At 44.0% G+C, this 19,682-nt stretch overlaps 1 protein-coding gene across 1 annotated transcript in view; it reads right to left on the reverse strand.

The window, feature by feature from the left end:
- Nucleotides 1-407: 407 nt before the first annotated feature.
- CACUL1 (CDK2 associated cullin domain 1) overlaps nucleotides 408-19,682 on the reverse strand; it is a 375,285-nt gene continuing 356,010 nt past the window's right edge. Inside the window, exons 8-9 of the mRNA XM_078643906.1 lie at nucleotides 13,767-13,810; nucleotides 408-1,147 (exon numbers count right to left, since the gene is read on the reverse strand). Of these exons, the coding sequence (XP_078500032.1) occupies nucleotides 1,107-1,147; nucleotides 13,767-13,810 (85 nt within the window). The 3' untranslated portion in view covers nucleotides 408-1,106. The remainder of the gene's footprint in view (nucleotides 1,148-13,766; nucleotides 13,811-19,682) is intronic.

Consider the following 19,682-nt stretch of genomic DNA (forward strand, 5'->3'; position numbering starts at 1 on the left):
AAAATTCTGCGAACCGCGACTTTGCAGAATTTTTTGCTTGTTCACGCTATCATAATGCGTGTTTGCAAGATATTTCTCCCCGAGCACGCAAACAGCGGTCGCGAACAGGAAAAAAGCATTGTGAACTGGCAGAACAAGCAATTCCGCATGTTCGCGGAATTTTTGCGTGCTCGTGGAGATTTTTTACAGTTATGCGGAGCACGACTACGCAAATTCCGCCCACCCCTAGTTTAAAAAAGTGTAATGCATGGCGATGACAGACTGCAGATTCCCTATGTGGTCCTGAAAAGCCCATGGAATTGTGGAAGCTCATCTGGGATCTCCAGCACAAAAAAGGTTGTAGGTTGAATCAGTCACTGTATAAGCTCGTGCTCCTAAGGACAATCACCAAGTCCATGAGTCACAAATGCTGAACCAAGTTTTAATCTTTCTACAAAGATCCTATTGATATCGGGTGTGGGACCCGCCCTGCAGTAAAACATTACAGAGACACTCAGCCATTTTGCACTTCTGATATGAAAAACAGTCAACACATTATGTTTTTTAAAAATATTTTTGTAGCAAAAGCATCAGTAAAGGAAAACCTTGATGACCAATTTAAAATTAAAATGCAAACACATTTATAAGAGGGGACAGATACTCAAATGAAAAATAATGAGCACAAACCAAAAAATAAAGATAACGTTTTTGCTGAGGTGGTATGAAAGAAGGGAATGGGAGTGAAACGCTGCAGAAATGTTAGAGAATGAAAAGGGGTGCAGAGCTGCTGGTTGTAACTTGGCAATGTCCATCTCTTCTTTTAGGTTATGAGGAAAGCTCTACCCTGAACATGAAACCGCAAGAAGCAGGCCCAGGATGTCTGGCTCATAGTCTTCAGAGTCTAGCAGCAATATTCTTTTTTTCCTTTTCTTCTTTATAAAAAAACCCAAACCAAAGCGACAGGTCTCATCATTTTTGGGACACAGGCTGTAGATTTGTGTAGCTGCATGAAAGCTTTCAAGTATCAGCTGTTCCCAAATTAGAGTTCCGCATATCATCCGGACTCCTCAAAAGTCTGCTTCTTTTTACCATTAAAAAGTTCACACTGTCCACTGGCAGTCCATTCACTATCTATAACCTCTGGCGCTGGCACACGCTGTGGAGCCACCTGGAAGCAATACAAAAACAAATATGATTTATAGATTAGCAGGAGTGAGAAGTTTTGGACAGTTTGTTAATTAGGCTTACAGATTTAAAAAAAAGAAAAAAATAATGATTATAACTTCTAAAATCATAGCAAGTTCGGCTTGTACGTTAAAAAGTTATAAAGGCTAAAATGCGGATATGTTTTTTCTTTCTTTCATAATATATTTTTGTTATCTGTTACTATGCAACTAGGTATGCATTATAACTTTTCTGGATCCCTTTTGGCCCCAATAAGATACTAGATATATTTCTCTTTTTTACAATAGGCTCAAACGGACTGCCACATTTGATTACGCCTTTGAAATGTGTACCCATTAACAAAACTGTGAAATAAACCCCTCAAAATATGCTAAATAAAAATCTGAGCATAAAAGGATACACATTTAATTTATAAGCACTGGGTACATACCTTTACTAGGACTTAAGTAAATTAAAAGGGAGGCTCAAAGTGTGGGCCAAATTTACAGTGAGCACAATCACTTCATCACTGGATAGGAGTGGTAGAATGCACAGAGTCCTAGTGCCAAAAAAACTAATTTCAGCAACAGGTGGTGAGTAGGTAAAATGTATGGAGAAGACCACCTTATGGGCTGTAAGGTGTAACCCATCAATTGCATATATGGCGCCATAAGCTCTATTTAGGTCAGTTCTGTCAAAACCTATACTGAGGTCCTTTGACTAAAAGGTTTTGGACAAAACGTTTTCTGCAAGTCTTTAACAAGCTGCAAGCCTTTAACAAATACAGCTGCTACAAGTAACTTGAATAAAAACTATTTTTCAAGAGAAATTATAACAAGCCAAAAGTGTGTTCAAACAGCCTTTCATCATACCTATATCCGGGCATTTCTCTATCACGTAAAGAGCAAACTATAAAGTTGGCACCATCTAAGCAAGCAAAGAGTCACCAAATTGAGCAGAACACACAATAGATTAACAGCCCCTATACCCTGAAAGAGACCACTCTGTGGAGTCTACGCGTTGCCAAGAGAACATATAAAACCTCCTATGGGAAATGATAAAAGAAAGAGCTAAACTCTCAAGTTCAAGACACCACAGCTAATGAGCTTAAATCTGGGATAAAACTCGACTCAGAGTCAAAAGATCCCCCATGAGAGGAAGAAACAATGGAGGGGCACAACTAAAAAAATAGGTGGCTCAGATGCCACAAGTCAGAAGCCCAATATAGAGCAATGGGAATCCTGTGTGTTTTATTGGCTCGAATTTCAGGAATCACTATCTGCATATCATATACGGGACAGGTAGGCTGCCATTATTTCTGTAGCTTTACATCATAACATTGTGATCACTACATGCAGAGTCATTAGGTCGCAAGTAGGTTTTTCTACATGTATAATAGGGAGTCTTTTACATCACAGGTAAGTGATTAAAATAATGTTTACAAAAATATATATGTATGGGAACACAGAGCTAAATATATATCTATTTATATGACATTAGTTATATTAATTAAATATATTGTAACCTAATAGTTAATAAAATGTACAAAATACATTGTAAGACAATATAATTTATTTAAATGTTCTTTGGGAATTCAATAAGCGGTAGGCAGTACCCATGATCATAGCCAGAGAGGCTGAAATGCGCTACATAGGACAGATGAAACGTTATTAATACACTTGCCCCTGAACATTTAGCACTAGCAACTCAGCGAGTGTGTCATCTTTACCAGAATATTGGTTGATTGGCTGGAGAAGGAGTGGGTAGTTCTGAAGTTTAGACAAAGAGCAGCTCTTTTACATGGAGCACTATACAAAACCAGCAACAATCTGAATCTGCTCACCTTAAAGGTCTGTTTTCCTCGCAAAGTTTTAATTGAATAGCACAGGACCATCCACTGCTCTCTGCCTAAACTTGTGAACTACCCAAAGTTCCTTGCGTCCTGTTTTGCATAATGTATTAAGCACTCTAAGTCTAAAAAGGCATTGTCTTGACTTGTAGTGGGTGCTCCCTAGCATCTGGGCAAAGCTGTAACTCTCGGATGGGCTACAACTAGAGAGAAACACAGTAGGTGTTGCTTTTATTTATCCGAGGTTGGTTTGGATGGTATTTTGCCAATGTGAAGCTGTAATCAGAGCCCCGAAGATAATGCAGCATAGATTTGCAAATTTTGCAGCATAAAAAATGAAATTTAGCAGCACAAAAATGGAAATTTTGCGGCATTATTGCAGCACTTTATTTTACTCGTAATCATTCCTGTTCAGCCCTAAAATATTGGTTTTAGCAGAGCATTCCACTTTGAAATAGGCATGTTTCAAGTTTCTGCAGCACTACGGAAGCACAGCTCCAATCTACTAACCTCGTGGGAGGGGTATCTCCCTGGGATGTTCTAGGGCCCGTGTATGCACCCCTGCCAGGGCACCACTTTTACCACTCCCTGGTTTCAGTCACACAGCTCCCTTCACTCTGTGGTTTAAGTCACAGAGCCCCTTTCTCTCTCTGGTTCTAGTCATGCAGCTCCTTTCACTCTGGTTTTAGTCACACAGCCCACCTTCGCTCCCTGGGTGCAGATATACTGCCCCCCTCTTGTGTTGCCTGCACTGACTCCCCCTTTATAGTTAGTGCTGACAGGACAGACCTCTCGCAATAATCATCATTTAGAACCAGGTTCCTCAGTTCCAAATTCGGCAGCTCTGACCATGGGTTCACATCCTCTCCCCCACTGAACACCATACTGCCCAATTGAGAGAAACTCGCACTGCCTTCATCTACAACCCAATTGTGCCCCGCTATAAACACCTGGATGCGGCTCAATTTAAATTACGCACTAGACAAGAGCAATATGCTGCCTATAAAAAATAAGTAACAACATCCTGGAAAAAGCAAACACTCATAGGGAATGCAAAATTAAGTAAAGCATGTGAAATGTAGGAACAACATGGTTACTTTAACACTTTTACACTCACTATTAAGAAATCAGTGAGTACTTTTGCCTGAAAAGTTAAGGACACGACTACAGGGCACGGAATGGACCCATTCCAATGTCCAGTGCTTATATCTTTACAAAACGTAAGCAGTATGGTAAAAAGACCACATCCCTGAACACCGAGACGCAGCACACATTTTGTTGTCCAATCCACGTGATGCAGTAGCTCCAGAATTGGTGCACTAGTTCCCTGCCCAGGGAAAACAATGTTATTCAAAGAAAGACAAAAAAACAGAAGTAGCGCTTCACTGGAAAACTCTGTAAAGTGGCGCAAATGTGTTTGGGTGTGAATACAATCAATCTGGCCCCCTTGCTCACACTCTTTCTGGCTTTATTTAGTTATTTTTCAGATTTTGAACCTTTTGTTCCCGCAGCTGCACTTTGGAATAGAAAAATGTCAGAGGACATTTCTGGTGTATTTCTTTTGTGGATCCATAGCACAGGGGACAAATAAACGAAAGATGGAAAGAGAGGGTGAGGACCATTTCTTGAAGTCACGGTTTTCAGTAAGACAGGAGGAACTGCTAGACAGAAAGAGTGAATAAAGGAGGTAGAAAGAAAGGGGGGAGGGGCAGCAGCCGAAGCGGAAGAGCAAAAGTGGACACTGTGCTTGTCCTCTCTGGGCAAGAAGGAAAAGACAGTATTTTTCCTGCTCTGCCCGACCCGCCCGTCCCCAGGAGCCTCATTTTTTACATTCTTTCCTGCAATTACGTGAACGTTTGAAGCAGCCTAGCCTTCGAGCTGGAGAGCAAGAGTCGGCCAGCCTCTACCACTGCAAGCAGTTGATGGGCACTGGGTCCTAGACGACATTCGGTGGCGGCAGACGTGTCCTGTAGGGCATGCTTGTCGCTATAAATGATGCACATGCATAATTTATAGCCTTTACGGAATATGCTAGAGCAGTGGTGGCTCCTCTATATGGGCGTTTGGGTGCCGCCCCCCTGCTTTCTCGCTGTGCGAGAAGGCAGACACATAAATGGTAATAACTACCATTTGTTTCTGCCTTCTCGCACGGCGAGAAAGCTGAAGTTCCTGGTTGGGAGTGGGCGGTGTTTCTCGAGGGCAGGTGGGAGTGGCTTGCCCACTGTTGTTCCTACTGACTGTTTGGGCAGCCTGAGGCCACCCAAACAGTCAGTAGGAACAACAGTGGGCAAGCCTCTCCCCATGCCCTCGAGAAACACCGCCCACTCTCCCCGTTCTCTCTGTATGACCCGGGTGGGGCAGCGGCCTCACCAATCACAACGCTGCCATTACAGCGTTGTGATTGGTGGAGGGGAGGGAGGTTGCCTGCAGCCTTCCTGGTGACTAGCTGCAGAATTAAACAAGCACTGGCGTTGCCAATAGGTCTCGCAGTATGAAAGTTTGAGCTATTGGTTTTCTAAATGACATTTTTTTTTTGTTTTGTGATTTACAATGCCCATACTTTTAACTTTTCCCATTCGGAAAGTTTGAGCGATTCGTATTGTATTGTATTGTATTGTAAATGACACTTTTTTAATTTATGTGTTGGTTTTGAAAATAGCAAAATTATTAGCTTTGTCAGTTACAATGTCAATAGTTTTAACTTTTCGCAAATGTGACACCTATTGTATTGTATTGTAAATGAGATGATCTTATTTCAATAACATTTAAATTTGTGTCTGCAATTACAATGTGATACAACCTATGTCCATCTAATTCTTTCAAAATGCCATGTGCCTCAAATATAAAAGACATGCACTGTTTATTCAGCACGTTTTATGCTTTTTTTTGTCCCAGTGAACACTCCGAACTCTAACATTGGCTATTTAGTCACACAAAAAAACGAGCATGCATTCCATCTAGACATTATTGACACTATGCAGCTCTGGGGCCTAGCATTTGGGCTTAAACAGCCTCTGAAAACTGAATCCAAGGGACTGTTTCGTTTGGCAGGAGGGAAATATAGCGCCAGCTATGGGATTTATTACGCTGGCATTAACTTAGCCTAACAAGTCACTTGTGTAACATTAATATTTAAATGAGCCTGTGTTAAAGTTTACACCAGGGGATCCCCGCTTCAAAAGGCTCAATCGAGTATTACAGGCCATTGATTTGCTGGCACTGCAAGGACCAGCGAGCAGACCCCACTGCAACACACTGGGAAGAGAACTGAAAACAAATATCTGAACAGCGCACGATCAAGGCAGAGGCGTCGCGGCTGTTCGCTCAGAAGCAAACTGCGTTTTTAAAGGAGATTATGAATTTGGCAGCGTTCAGCCCTTCAAATCCTATAAGTAATTTTGACTACATCTATTGCCGTTTTTGCGGCTTTCTGCAGCCTTTGTAGTCCGGGAGTTAAACGCGTGTTTACTGCACACATTTATTATAGCAATATTCCACTTGGTAACAATACTTTTAAACCGTCTTAATATCAGGTAAACCACAGAACCAAATAAAGAATAAAAATAACGTGTGTGCTGTTGTTCAGTGGGTGTGCCGGTTTCTACTTAACCAAGCATTGAGTAGCCGGCTCCAGTGAAGGCACTCATTAGCCGGGAGCGCCTTCGGTTTCACTCGGTGTCAGACACATGTCACCCCTTGAATGGGCTGTTGTGGTGCACAAGATATGGAGCCGATCGATACGTGTGCAAGCTTGATTTAAAAACAAGCTAAAACCGGGAAAGCAAGAAAAAAAAAGCAGAGGGGACAAGGAAAGCCGTAGGGTAGGGGGGGGGGGGGGGGGGGGGTCGGGAATGCGAACGAGGGGAGAAGTGTGGCAGGCAGATGGCTGCGCGGAGGGAAGCCAGATGGGGGCGGGAGAGCCTGGTGGGGTGGGGGGGGCGGGAAGGTATAGAATGACGAGCAACGTGATGAGAAAGGGAGGGGGAAAACAAGAAAACAATGGGAATCGAAAACTAGAAACGAAAGAAAAAATGACAAGCTAAAACCGGGAAAGCAAGAAAAAACAAGGAGAAACACGAGAGACGGCCTGCGGCCGTCAAAGTGAAAGTACGAGGAGAAATGCGACACGGCGGGCAGGGGAGGGGGCGGAGCGGGGAGAGCGGCATGAGGGTGTGAAGCAGCAGGGGCCTGAGACGAGGCCGCCTTGCCTTTGATGTGGTAATGCGAGGCAAGCGGCTGGTGGCATTGTGCACGCGCTTTCACGTGCACTGGAAGAAATCGCCTGGGAATCGCCTGATCTCGGTAAGCTCTGTTTAAGCCACAATATATCGAGCTCCCGCTCAATGCGCATGCGCATTGAGATAGGTCGCTCGACCTAAAAAACCAGGACGGCGGGAGTCGGGAGTCTCGGGATAAGCGGGACGGTAAGTTTAACTATTTTATATATATTTTTCCCTTAAACCCCTCCCGCCTCCCCCATCCCCTCCGCGGCGACCCCATTTTCACCCCCCCTACTCGCAATGCCAGCCGCGACCGCATGTGTCCCAGCATTTGGAAGTTGCAGCGTCTCACACAGGGTTTCCCCTCTAACAAACACTTTGGCCCAAGCCTCAGCCTGTCTCAGGAAACCATTCGATCAATCTGACGTTTGCAGCTTCGCTGGAGACTTCGTTCCCAAGGCCGCAAACAGAAACCCGCAGAGTTGCCATTGAAGGCAAAGAAATGAAAGAGCTTCTAACCAACTTGACATCAGCCAGAAATTCTTCCAGTGTAAGTCATTACACGTAAGCTGCAGCACAGCCATGACTCGCCAGGGTGGGTCCGCTATTATTAACATGGGATGAGTCCTGTGACCACTGTGGAATATCAGAAATAGTAATATTGTGTTTCTCCTCCAGTGCTTCATGTCACACTGTGCCGTTACGATGTGCTTTAAACATGCCTGGCTCTAACAAGAGGGTCTGGTTGGCCAGTCCCACCAAACAAACCTGATAAAAACCATTCAATGTATGTGTATTAGTGCTGTGTGCTTTGAATGGGTGTGTGCATGGGTATGTGCTAGCGAATGATGGGTGCATGTTTGAGCGCTTGTGAATGAATGGGTGTGAGTAAACAAGTAGATGGGTGGGAGTGAGCATGTGTGTGTGGGTGCTTTCAGATATCTGGAGAGCATTAAGACGGACCGCGCTCCTGATCTGGGGAGTGCAGGGGATTGAAGCAGTGCGGGGTCGGGTTCATGGGAGAGGGCTAAAGACCACTATAGCAGATGCCTGGTCCAGAATGGAATGAAAGGCTCTGGTGACGTAAAATGAGCCTGAATGCGAAGAAGGTAATTTCTGTCCCGTGACCTCCCAATTGGTAAGCAAACAACAGCCATAATTGTGGTGCAGAGGGACGCTTTCACCCCTGCGTCTTTTACACCGAAGATAGCTGCGCCCTTGTAAGCTCCCGAGCAGTGGCAGCTTGTAATGTCCACCCCACTACTCGTCGACATTACAAGCCGCCACTGTGCTAGAGAAGCAATACTTTCCTTTTCTCGCCTGTCTTTCTTCAATATTGTAATGGATGAAGCAGGCAGCTATTACGGCAGTACAGCGTAGTTCACATGGTGATGTATGCAAGTACAGCCAATAAAATGGAATTTTTTTTAATGCCTGCCAGGAGACCTTTTTTTGCAGCAGGATTGGTAAATATTGCAGCCACCGTGCTTGTCAGCTGATTTCGCGATTTTTTTAATGAATCGTGAAATGCTGAAGGGTCTGTGTAATACGGTGCCTGGAGCCGTAAAAGGCTTTTATAATTTTTGAGCTCAGTGCGGATGGAACTGTGCAAATCGCATGCTTAAATACTTTGCTGTAAAAATTGCTAAATGCTTTGACCCTTTCTAGCTCTGAGTGGATGGCACTGCGCTACTCCTACGCTTAAAACTCTGCTAGAAAAAAGACATTTGAGATGAGCAGATTCGTATTGTCGGTGATGTTGTAGGGTGCTCCCTTCTCTTCATAAATTGGGAAAGTAAACAGAGTTCTTTGCTTCTTTTTTTGCATAATTTATTCCGCACTAAATGCCTGAAAGGGCATTGTCCTGATATATGTATATAATTTAACAATATACATTTTATAAATATATTTTAAAAAAATGTTTGAATATATAATTAAATAGGTAATGGGCATTAAAACTAAAACAGAACATGTTAAACTAAATTCATTCTAAAAAGTACCACATTTTAAATGAATTGAATTTTTACCAAATAAATCCCTTTATGGAATTTTTAAAAAAATATATAAAACAAGGGATGGGCCCGTGCGGGCCCCTACCGGGCCGATTTTGGCCTCGGTGACCCCATCCCCCAGGGCCTGGCCACAATACTGGGTGACTTTGTCCCACCCAGGGCACACAGTTATTCACGTTGGGGACCGCAGGGGGAGCCTGAAGGCCCCCACGGTGCCTGAAGGCTCCCAGCATCCTACTGGATCCGGCATTGCTTTTGGACAGAGGGAGCTGCTGCACACGCATCTCCCTCTGTCCAAAATCAATTCTGCTCCTCTTCATGCAAGCAACAGCATTTATCTGCTCTCGTTTGCACGAAGCAGAGCAGAGTTTTCTATGGCTTCTGCTCCCGTTCAGCCACAGTAAACAGCTACCACCCGAGGGTGGGCACCTTGGGAGGTAGCAGGAGCTGGCCCTGTGAAGGGGGTGGCAGTCTCCAGGACCATGTATGGCTCCTCCCGGGGTGGCATTCAGCCCACTGCACTATTTGTTTTAGCCCTGGGTAGGTGGTGGTGTACCCCGGGGCCAGGGGGTCCGCGACGGCCCCCCTTCATCATTCTATTGTAGCCCCGGGGAGGTGAGGGTCCCCGGGGCGCTGCGCAGGCCCCTGCATTATTTTACATATGCCCAGGGCGGTCCCCAAGCCGTAATCAGCTCAGGGGATTTAAAAAAATGCCTGGCCTTGGGGTCCCAGGGGCCAAATACAGCCCAGGGAAGGAGGGCCATTCTCTAACTTATTCACACACCCATACCAGTACTTACGCTCTCTCACTTATTCATAGGTGTACACACACATCCACCCGGTCACCCATGCAGCCACTCACTCAGTAATGCAGCCACTCACTCAGTAATACAGCCACTGATATCACTCATACATGTACTCACTCACCTATAGTCACTGACAAGCACACACTCACCCATACAGCCACTCTCACATTCACTCACTCATATACCCCATTACTCACCTATAGAGCCTTTCACATACCCAATTACTCGCCCATTATACCACTAGCACATGCACTCAGTCACCAACACAACCATATACACACTACCTCACCCACACAACCCCTGACAGACACACCTGTTAACCCTTACAGCCAGTGACTCACCCATCCCCTCACCCATACAGGCAGGTACACACCCTCTCAAACACACACCCACCCACCCAGACACACATATAGGTACTCACCAACCCACTCACCCATACAGCAACTCACCAACCCACTCACCCACCCATTCAGCAAATTACACACCAAATAACACATTGATATAGACATTCACACAACCAGTCACTCACTCATATTCACTGAAAAACCTAATCACTCACTTATACAGTCAGTCATCCAACCACTAAATCATTCATACAGGCCATCATAAACTCACTGATTCACCAATACACCTTGGTATATATATTTAACATTCATAAACGGTTTAAAAACAGTCAGTCACTGGATGATGTCATTCAAGGTGTCACCAGTGATTTCATTGACCAGGTCATGAGTGATGTCATTTGTGAGATCATAAGGGGTGCATTGTCAGGGTGAAAGTTATAGTTAGCTCAGCTAACAATAACTGCTGAATTTCACTGGTTTTGTATGAGGGAAACCTAAGCCTAACTAGAACGTCCCTGAAAGAAATATATTAATACATATATATATATATATATATATATATATATATATATATACACACACACACACACACACACACACACATATATATATACACATACACACATGCACATCTGCGTATACATTTTAGTTAAACTATACTTCCCTTCAATAATATAAAGTTAAAGCACTCCCGATGTACTTACAGCGTTGGGACTGCTGATGTAATGGCATGTAAAGTAACAACTGAATTACTGGGGGAAATCTGTAATGAGTTCCAGGAAGAGAGTACCTCACAGAGCGTGCTCGAGAAGTTCTCAAAAAGTCAGCATAGCTTGCTCTTCCATGTTGTAAAAGAGTCTACCTCTAGCTGCCCCTTTTGTGAAAAATCATGCAAACTATCTGGTTTAATTGCATGCTAATGACAAGGTGAACTCGTCATGAGGCACACTGAATCTGTGCTCATGACAAGGTACTCGTCATGTATAATGGGATTCATAAATCTGCAGCACGGGAGGGGAAAACCCCTTAGCAGCCAAGTGGTTAAGATATCATTTGTAATTTGTAGATGAAATCCTTTTTAGAAAGTTTGCCGTTTCATCCTTCCTTGCTAGGTACCTGCTGAAAGACCAGTTTCTTAATCAGTAGCTCAACACCAGGGGTTCTAGAGCTTGATCGCACAAAAGGGAGTTCCCACTCTCGTGTCTGTGTAGATAGCAGATCACAGATGTGTTGGAATCGTCTCCTCTGCAGCTAATGGAGGAAAACATTTAAAGCAAGCTTGATTCCTTACTCTCTGTTCCGTAGGACTGCTGCGTGAAAGTCTTTCTGGGTGAAATCACAGATTAAATCTTGCAAAGGTGAAAGTCTTATTCCATCCTGAAGAAGCTCTTTATATGGCACAATCAGGCACAACGGGAATTGCTAGTGCTACTAAAACCCACAAGCTAGCAGACAAGTTACAGTTCAAAATCTAAAGGCTAGACTTCCAGATGTAAAAATCCTCTTGCCAAGTACGTACATCTTATACATTCCATATTCTTAGGGTTGGAAAAAGTGTTCTACTTCAGTTTATTAGATAAAGCTAGAATTATGGCTCTCCCAGGGGAAAGATGAGGTGACAAGGAGAGGCACAGATTTCCAAAATTAGTCATGAAAAGCCTCGAACCGAGTAGTAAAAGCTCCTATCTCAGAGAAACTTCCCTGGGGTGGAGTGGAGTTTAGAATATATACTGGCTCATGAGAATAAGAGGATGCTGGTCTTTTTCAGTCTTCCTTTACTTGCCATGTAAAGAGAAGCGGTTCTTTTAAGTTAATGTTACTGAAGTGTGACCACTTGCACACATGGTGCAAATGGCCTTCACTGGAGAAACCATGCAGTTAGATTCACTGAATTCTCCAGAGAAGACTCCAGGTTACATGGGAGCCCTTCATAGTACCTCAAAATGCTTGCTCCCTGTCAACTTCGACATAAAGGCACTTCAACACAACGCTAGATACAAACAGGCTTAACGGACACCCTGGAATGAGCTCTGGCGAAGTCTAGAGCGATGGCCATTTACTAAATCGACCTTGTGTTAGGCTACAGCTGGAGGTACCTTACTGCTAAAAAAAAATAAAAAAGTCCCTTGGCTGAGAGTTCGTGTTCAGGACACAGCAGTCTCTTACTTGCCAGCTCGCCACTGTATATTCAAGATTAAGTCGAGGAACTCATGTGGTGGCACAAATGCAAAGCCATTCAACAGAGAACCACAACCCATACAAAATACTGAGAGAATAAGCATACTATACCATACAGAACTGACAAACGATTGAACTTCAGAAAAAACGCAAAACCTGTTCACCCCAACACAGAATGCCATCTCCTCTTTATCAAGCTCCATGGAGCAGTACACTTTGGCATGCACTGTGCTATAAAAGCCCACAGACACGTGTATTCTCGTTGGAAGTGGGAAATGAAGCTGCGGTTTTCCTCCGCTTTGTCCAGCACGGTATCTACACGTAGTTAGGGGTGGAAGGTAGAGGATGGCATAGTAGTTCAAAGTAAAAGCTGTGTGTGATTTGGTCTTAATTTTGAATGATATCGATGTTCAGGAATAGACTTCTTAAACGCTTAACACCAAGTTTGGTGGGATCTCTGGTGGGGACACTAAGCAACATTTTTTCAATCTCGTTATACTTTGAGCACTTAAGAACGGTCTTTTCGATTATGAATACACATTTGTATCAATTGTATGCAGTCTTATGGGAACATAATATCTTCGACTAAAAGAAACTTCTAATTCTGAAGTTGTGGCAGAGCGAGGGCCCAGCCTGGCCCACACTGTAAAAGCCCACCTCTGACTGAGGAACTCAGACAGAACATTGAAAACTGGCTGCAAACATTTCATACTTCTCCTGCTCAGCATGGCGAAGGACACTACTACTACAGGGTGGTGATAACTAGTCATTTATTTCGGCCTGTGCGTGAACAGAAGCCTCTTTACCCTGTACCGCTTAATCCCACCTAATCCCTTCCAACTGACAAATTCGCTTTCTAAGCCCTCAAACTTCTGTTGAAGTTGGCTTTTTGACTATACTTTTGCTACATGAAAAAACATAGAAAAGAATTCAAAGGATTAAGTGTGAGAGTATGAAAAAGCACTGTACTCCACTAACTCCCGTTGTGAAACTAGCAGAGGGAAGCCCTGCACAGAACTACTGAGCTATACTCCACTGCTGGGTTTCGAGCATTTCAAGGATCACCATTCAGGGCACCTATCTTCTAAAGCTCCTAACGACACTGCTTTACATGATACATTTGACAGGCCCTTCCAGAATACACAGTCAGGAAGTGCGAGGCAGGAGTATCAGACGTGTTGCTTTCATCTATGCCATCTCACAGCAGCACTTACTATATGCAAGTTCCTCTCCAGCTCTCTTCCTGGACTGGTCGCCTCTGGAAAAGAAAGAAAAGGATTATTCAAAACCCTAGCACCATGATAATGGGCTTACTTCTTTTCTAGAATGAGGTACATTATCAAAGTGGTCCTGTACTATAGTAATAAATGTATGGATGTGTGCTCATCAGTGCAATTGCCAACATCTTATCTGTGCATCTGTATATATAGGGTCTTCCGTGCATTGTTCGTGTGTTAATTTTTTTCTCCCCGAAAACACAGAAAGGGCAGCTCCTCAAAAGGGGGAAAGGGGCGGGGAAGCCTTTAAAGATAGAACAAATAGACTGACCAATGGATACCGGGGGATGCAAGTGATCAGATCAATGTGCCCTCCCACACCTGGTGGGATGTCATGCTTCATTACCGGGAACTCCTCGTCAGGCCGGTGCTGAAATGTCCGACGGGCCCCTCAAGCGTGCTCTTTAGCGGAGATCTTCTGATCATTATGCTGTAGGATGAATGCAAGTGAGGCGGGGAAATAGGGTGGTGAGAAAGTAGTTAAAAGAGTCTAAGGGAACTAGAAATTTTAATAAGGTGATGATCCATTGACACAAAAATTAATATAGGGTACCCACTCAAAAGGACATGTGGGCCTACAGATACGCAGAGGAAGTTAGATCTCGGGCTACTCTTTCGTGAGGTTCACTTTTATCTGTCCGCAGCTAGGCGCAGTCCTCTGCTTCTCCTAAAGGTCGTTTATTTGTCATTATTGAGTGGAAACTCCCTTTACTGCACCACAGCAAGTGTAGTTTTAATCCTTTTGAGTGGGTAGAAAAAACAGCAATGGACCGCCTTTTGAGTGGGTACCCTATACTAATTTTCTGGGCCCTGCTCTTTCATTCTATAGGGTAGATGTCAGCTTGGTCCTGATGAAATGCCATTGACCCTCCTGGCATCCAAGGCGTGACTTTTTTTACCTTACTTTACATGCTCCATAGCTATTTGGTCCCATTATCACCCTAGAAAGCCCCTTTGTTTTTAATTCATCAACGAGCGCCCAATGTTGAAACATGATACCCCACCAGGCGTTTGAGGGTGCTTTGATCCGATCACTCAGATCCACAGGGATCCAGTTTGTGGGTCTATTTGTTCCACCTTTAAGGGCTCTCCAGTCCCGCTCCGCCTATTGAGAAACTTGCCCCTCTGTGCTTTTTGTTCATTGACTTCGGAGGAGGGTGGGTGCAGGACATCACTAAATATCACTCCTCGCACCTCTTTGATTATTATAATTTTTTTTAGGAAAGGTAGTTAAAACCAAGGTAAAATACCACTGAACAGGTCTCCAGACCATGAGGAAAGGTCTTTCTATGTGTGAAGTAAATGCTATCTGCGAGGCAATATACTGCGTTTTTCCCATGCCAGTTTTGATTTGCTTTAGCAAGAAACAGAAATTTGAGCTGTGCACTACAGTAATGAATGTGTGGTGATTAGTACAGTTGCTGTAAATAACTGGTTACTGGCCCATATCTATTTTCAGCCCCAATACAAAAACAGTATTTACACATACTTATTTACTTTACACATGTAATTTATATTATTAGTATTGCTAGTGTGACCCAGTCAAGACTTGGCCTCCCGTGAGTCAAAGCCACTCCTCACACACCCCGATGATGATAAATAGCATATTGCAGATCAACATATATGGTGCATGCCAGGCTGCTCTTTCATGTGCATATGACCGTAGGACATGACAGGGCAGCGCGGCAGGACAGTGGCTTCTACGGAGTCGGAGATGAGCACGGGGTGTCCAGACTCCCCGCTCGGTCCTACTCTTCGTACCCCCTGGGCACACACGGACTGTGACAACCGCAGGACTAGGTAAGAAGCAAGTCTATGCAGGCCTGAGGGCACTGCTGTGCCGGAGGCTAGGGTCAACTCCCTCACCAGTAGGGGTGGCTCCTCCGCCAAGGACAAGGAGCGTCGCCCCACTGCTCTGTGCGTAGGTGAAAAAGAAAAATTAAATGATAATAACCCATTATTTTCATCACTTTATTGTTCCGTCCTTGCCCAGCTGGTTATGGACGGGGCCGTGTCAGAGGATCAGGGGGAGGAGAGGTGGCACTCTGTAGGTGCGCATGACAATTTGTCCAGCCGTCTTAGGCCAGCCAAACAGTCAGGCACACTGAAAATGTTCTCCACCAGGCTGTGTTACATAGCCTGGGTGGAGAACATACCCAGGCTCCTAGTCCCCATCTGAGCGTCGGACTACAGTGCTCAGACCAATCACGACGCTGCTATCAGAAGCATCACGATTGGCTTGGGGAGTCTGGAAGCCTAGGTGCTTCCTGGTCCTGTCCCTGGAAGCGGACGAAGAGGACAGAGAGGCGGCAGTACACAAGTAAGTGATTTTTAATTTTGTCCACACATCGCTGGATGGTTCTACATCCAATCTTTATTAATTCCGGAGTTGTAACGCAAATATCATCTTCCTTTTTTTTCACGGGCGTATCTTTCTAATTTATCTTTCGCTGATATGCATTTTTTGGATTGTTCCATTAATATAGGGGCCATTCAACATATGAGTGTACCGTCCTGAAGATGGTCTAACAGATGCCTTCACTACCTAGACCGAAACGTTGACAATTACAGTTATTTTCTTTGTGAGTTTTCTCACTTAAGGATTTGTTTTCTGTAAAATTAGTCACAACTTCCTTTTGTACATATCGTTTGGAATAGGTGACCACATCAGTGATAATGAGATGACAATAGTAACAAATAACTTCCAAATCTCAATCACTGTGGTTGATGTATGTTTATATATTTAACAATTATTTTACCCTTTAATATTGTATCAACATGCATTTGTGTTTCAAAAAGCATACACATTTTTTTGGGGCAGATCTGTTCGTGTTGAAATAAGTAATTGAGCGTTCGAAATAACATGATGTAAGCTACTGTGTGGAGCTGATCACTAATGATTGCTTAAAAACATGATAATAAGTAGAGAAAAGAATCCCTTGTTGGCACATTTACCTGTTGATACGCTAAGTACCCAAGCCTCCAAGGGTCTACTGGGTCTCCCACCCCTCCTCTTACTTCTATGTAATAAGGAGCACTTTCCCTGTTTGCACCCGGCGCATCTGTTTTAAGGTGTGCCGGGCACAAACAGAGAAAGTACGCCCTACACATAATAGGGCCCCTGGTGCAGTTCGATTTACAAAACGTGTGCAGTCAAATTTAAGAATAGCTTTCCAACCGACTGACCAATGCAGAATGACATCTGCCGCAAGTGACTAGTGCAAAACACAACTGATGAATATGGGGCCCTGTTATTTATAGGGGGCACTTTCCCTGTTTGCGCCTGGTGGACCTTAAATTAAGGTGTGTCAGGCTCAAACAGGGAAAGTGTGCCCTATTACAGAGAATGCACATTTAAGTGAAATACGAAGTGGCTTTAAAGTAGCCGCTCCGTGTTTCACAGTGCAGGCAGCAACCTACCTGCACTTTTTGAGGGTATTAGAGATCCCCTTGCAGGCTGGTGCAGTCAGTGACTGCATCTGCCTGCAATGGGATGTCTGGGGGTGTTACGCAGGACCCCCTTGCCCCCCTCCACAGGGCTGCAATGAGGGGCTGCACTGACAGTGCACCACTTTGCCTCTGTGCTCGCGTCTATTTCGGCGAGGATGCAGAGGTAAAGGGATTCCTTCATTTGCATGGGACCACACTCCCATGCAAATGAAGGAACGCCCTCTTAAGGAAGTATCGGTGCTGTATGTGGGCCAGCGACTTCTCGGTATTACAGAAGGAGAAACAAGTGCCTGCGGACTCTCTGTAATGCCAAAATTCCTCGGGTGTACAAAGTGGACGCAAACATCCGTTGCGCCCTTGGGGCACCTTGTGTACAGAAGCACCCCGTGCAGGTAAGAGGGCGGGTCAACAGACGAGTGAAACTTAAATTTAAAAAACAGCTAAAAACTCTTCCCTCTCACTCGCCACATCACCAACCTGGATATGCAGCAAGCGCAAGGCAAGTGGTTATTTTTTAAATGTAAGTTTTCCTCATGGTAGTCTGTCGACTTCTCCACTCCCCCTCTCTGATCTGCACATAACATGCCTGCTTGTGTAATACTGCCCCATGGTGTGAGGCAGCGCACAGCAGGTGTGCACTGGTTGGTAGAACATTGGCAAGGTGCTCCATCGAGCGGGTGGTGCAGCAGAGCAGACTATGTGTGGCATGGAGCAGGTTATAGGCAGGTGTAGAGCAGGGTAAGACAGTGTAGACACGAGACAAGTAGCATGGTACAAGGTACCAGCGGTTGAAAGGCATACACAATATAGGCTCACTGCCAGAGCAAATGCGGTGCAGGCGCTATTTCATCTCCACATGTTAATGTCCTTTTCTGACTGTTCTCCAGATACAACCTTTGTATATTGACACCCCTTAAAGCAGGGTAGTTTCCTACCTAGAGCCCACACAAAGAAACTCTGTCGCACCTAAAAAGACACCTTTCATCTTGTACAACAGTCTGCCATCCAACTCGCCCTCTATCATTTAACACAGGGCAGAACTTTAGGTAGTTTAGTCACCAGTTCCATAGTAACAAAGTCTTCGTTTAACTTGTGTAGGATGCCTAATCACTAGGTTCTGAAACACTGTACTACCCAGCTTAAAGCGCTTCAACACCTCGTCATGGTAGTCAGCGCTATATAAATGCAATTAAATGTCATTATAAACAAAGATATTTAAACAATATTGGAACATATACCCAGAGTGTGAGCAGAGATTATGATATATTGTGATGTTTTTCGAACAAGTGTACTGTTAAATGTTTTTGTGTTGTCACGGAGGGATAAAACCGATGGTCTAGAAGGTCCACACAAATCTATTTCCTATAGTAACAAGCATTGGAAATGCAATAGGTCTCGCATTAGAAAAGTTTGAGCTATTGTTTTCGTAAATGACAATTTTTTTTAATGTGTTGGTCTTGAAAATAGCCAAATTAATAGCTTTGTCATTTACAATGCCAATACTTAAAAAAAATTCAAATGTGACACCTATAGCATTTGTAATGCAACATGTATGTACGTGACTTAGATGTATTCATCTAACAAATACAAATGGCTTTTAATTTTTTAAATAATTAATACTGAAATAAAAATGTTTGTAATTTATAATAGCAATAGCTTAAACTATTGTAAATAACTGAAATCTGACAACAGGTTCTGTTGACTATTAGTCTTGGGCACTACTGTTAAATTCCCTAGTGGAGAGATAATCATGATTAAAAAGAAGGCAATGAAATCAGTTGGTGTTCCTTGTCTGTACAACTGTGCAGATTTCTGCATTTGTGTATATGCATTCACGTTTTCTAATGCCATGTATGGGAGTCTATTACATTCATGCTTTCTCAAACAGAGACAAGCTAACGAGGAGGGAGGGGAAGAAAGGAGGGGTGAGGGGGTAGTGAGAGCAAACAGAAAGAGGGTGGGGCATTTGTATTTCCAGGCGACAGGCAGAGGCCACGCGGCGGACATCAAAGGAAGTGTGGGAGGGGAAAAAAATTCATTAGCGAGCGAGGAAAGCCATAAACACCAGGGGGGTGGGAAAGCAGATTGCCTTCAAGCTGGTGAGGAAAACAAGAGGGAGGTAACTGCTGTGAAAGCTGACAAACCTTCATTAAAAAAAATCCGCTGGCTACAAGCAAACACTACTTTGTGTGTGGATGTCTAATACCGTTACTCACAGCTAAATTGGTCAATGGGTGACGAGGGCTGCCCTATATCCCGATTCTGTAGTGGGTGACCGGGAACGTGACCTCTGTACTCGTTATAAATGTGTGAAAGGGTTTGTACCTGTGTTTAAGTTGACTGCTCGAAAGCTACAACTAGCCAAGGTTGAACTAAGGTTTGACAAATGTTTTTTACTGAACC

Source organism: Lissotriton helveticus, chromosome 5_1 (assembly GCF_964261635.1).
Source record: "Lissotriton helveticus chromosome 5_1, aLisHel1.1, whole genome shotgun sequence".
Taxonomy (NCBI): Eukaryota; Metazoa; Chordata; class Amphibia; order Caudata; family Salamandridae; genus Lissotriton; species Lissotriton helveticus.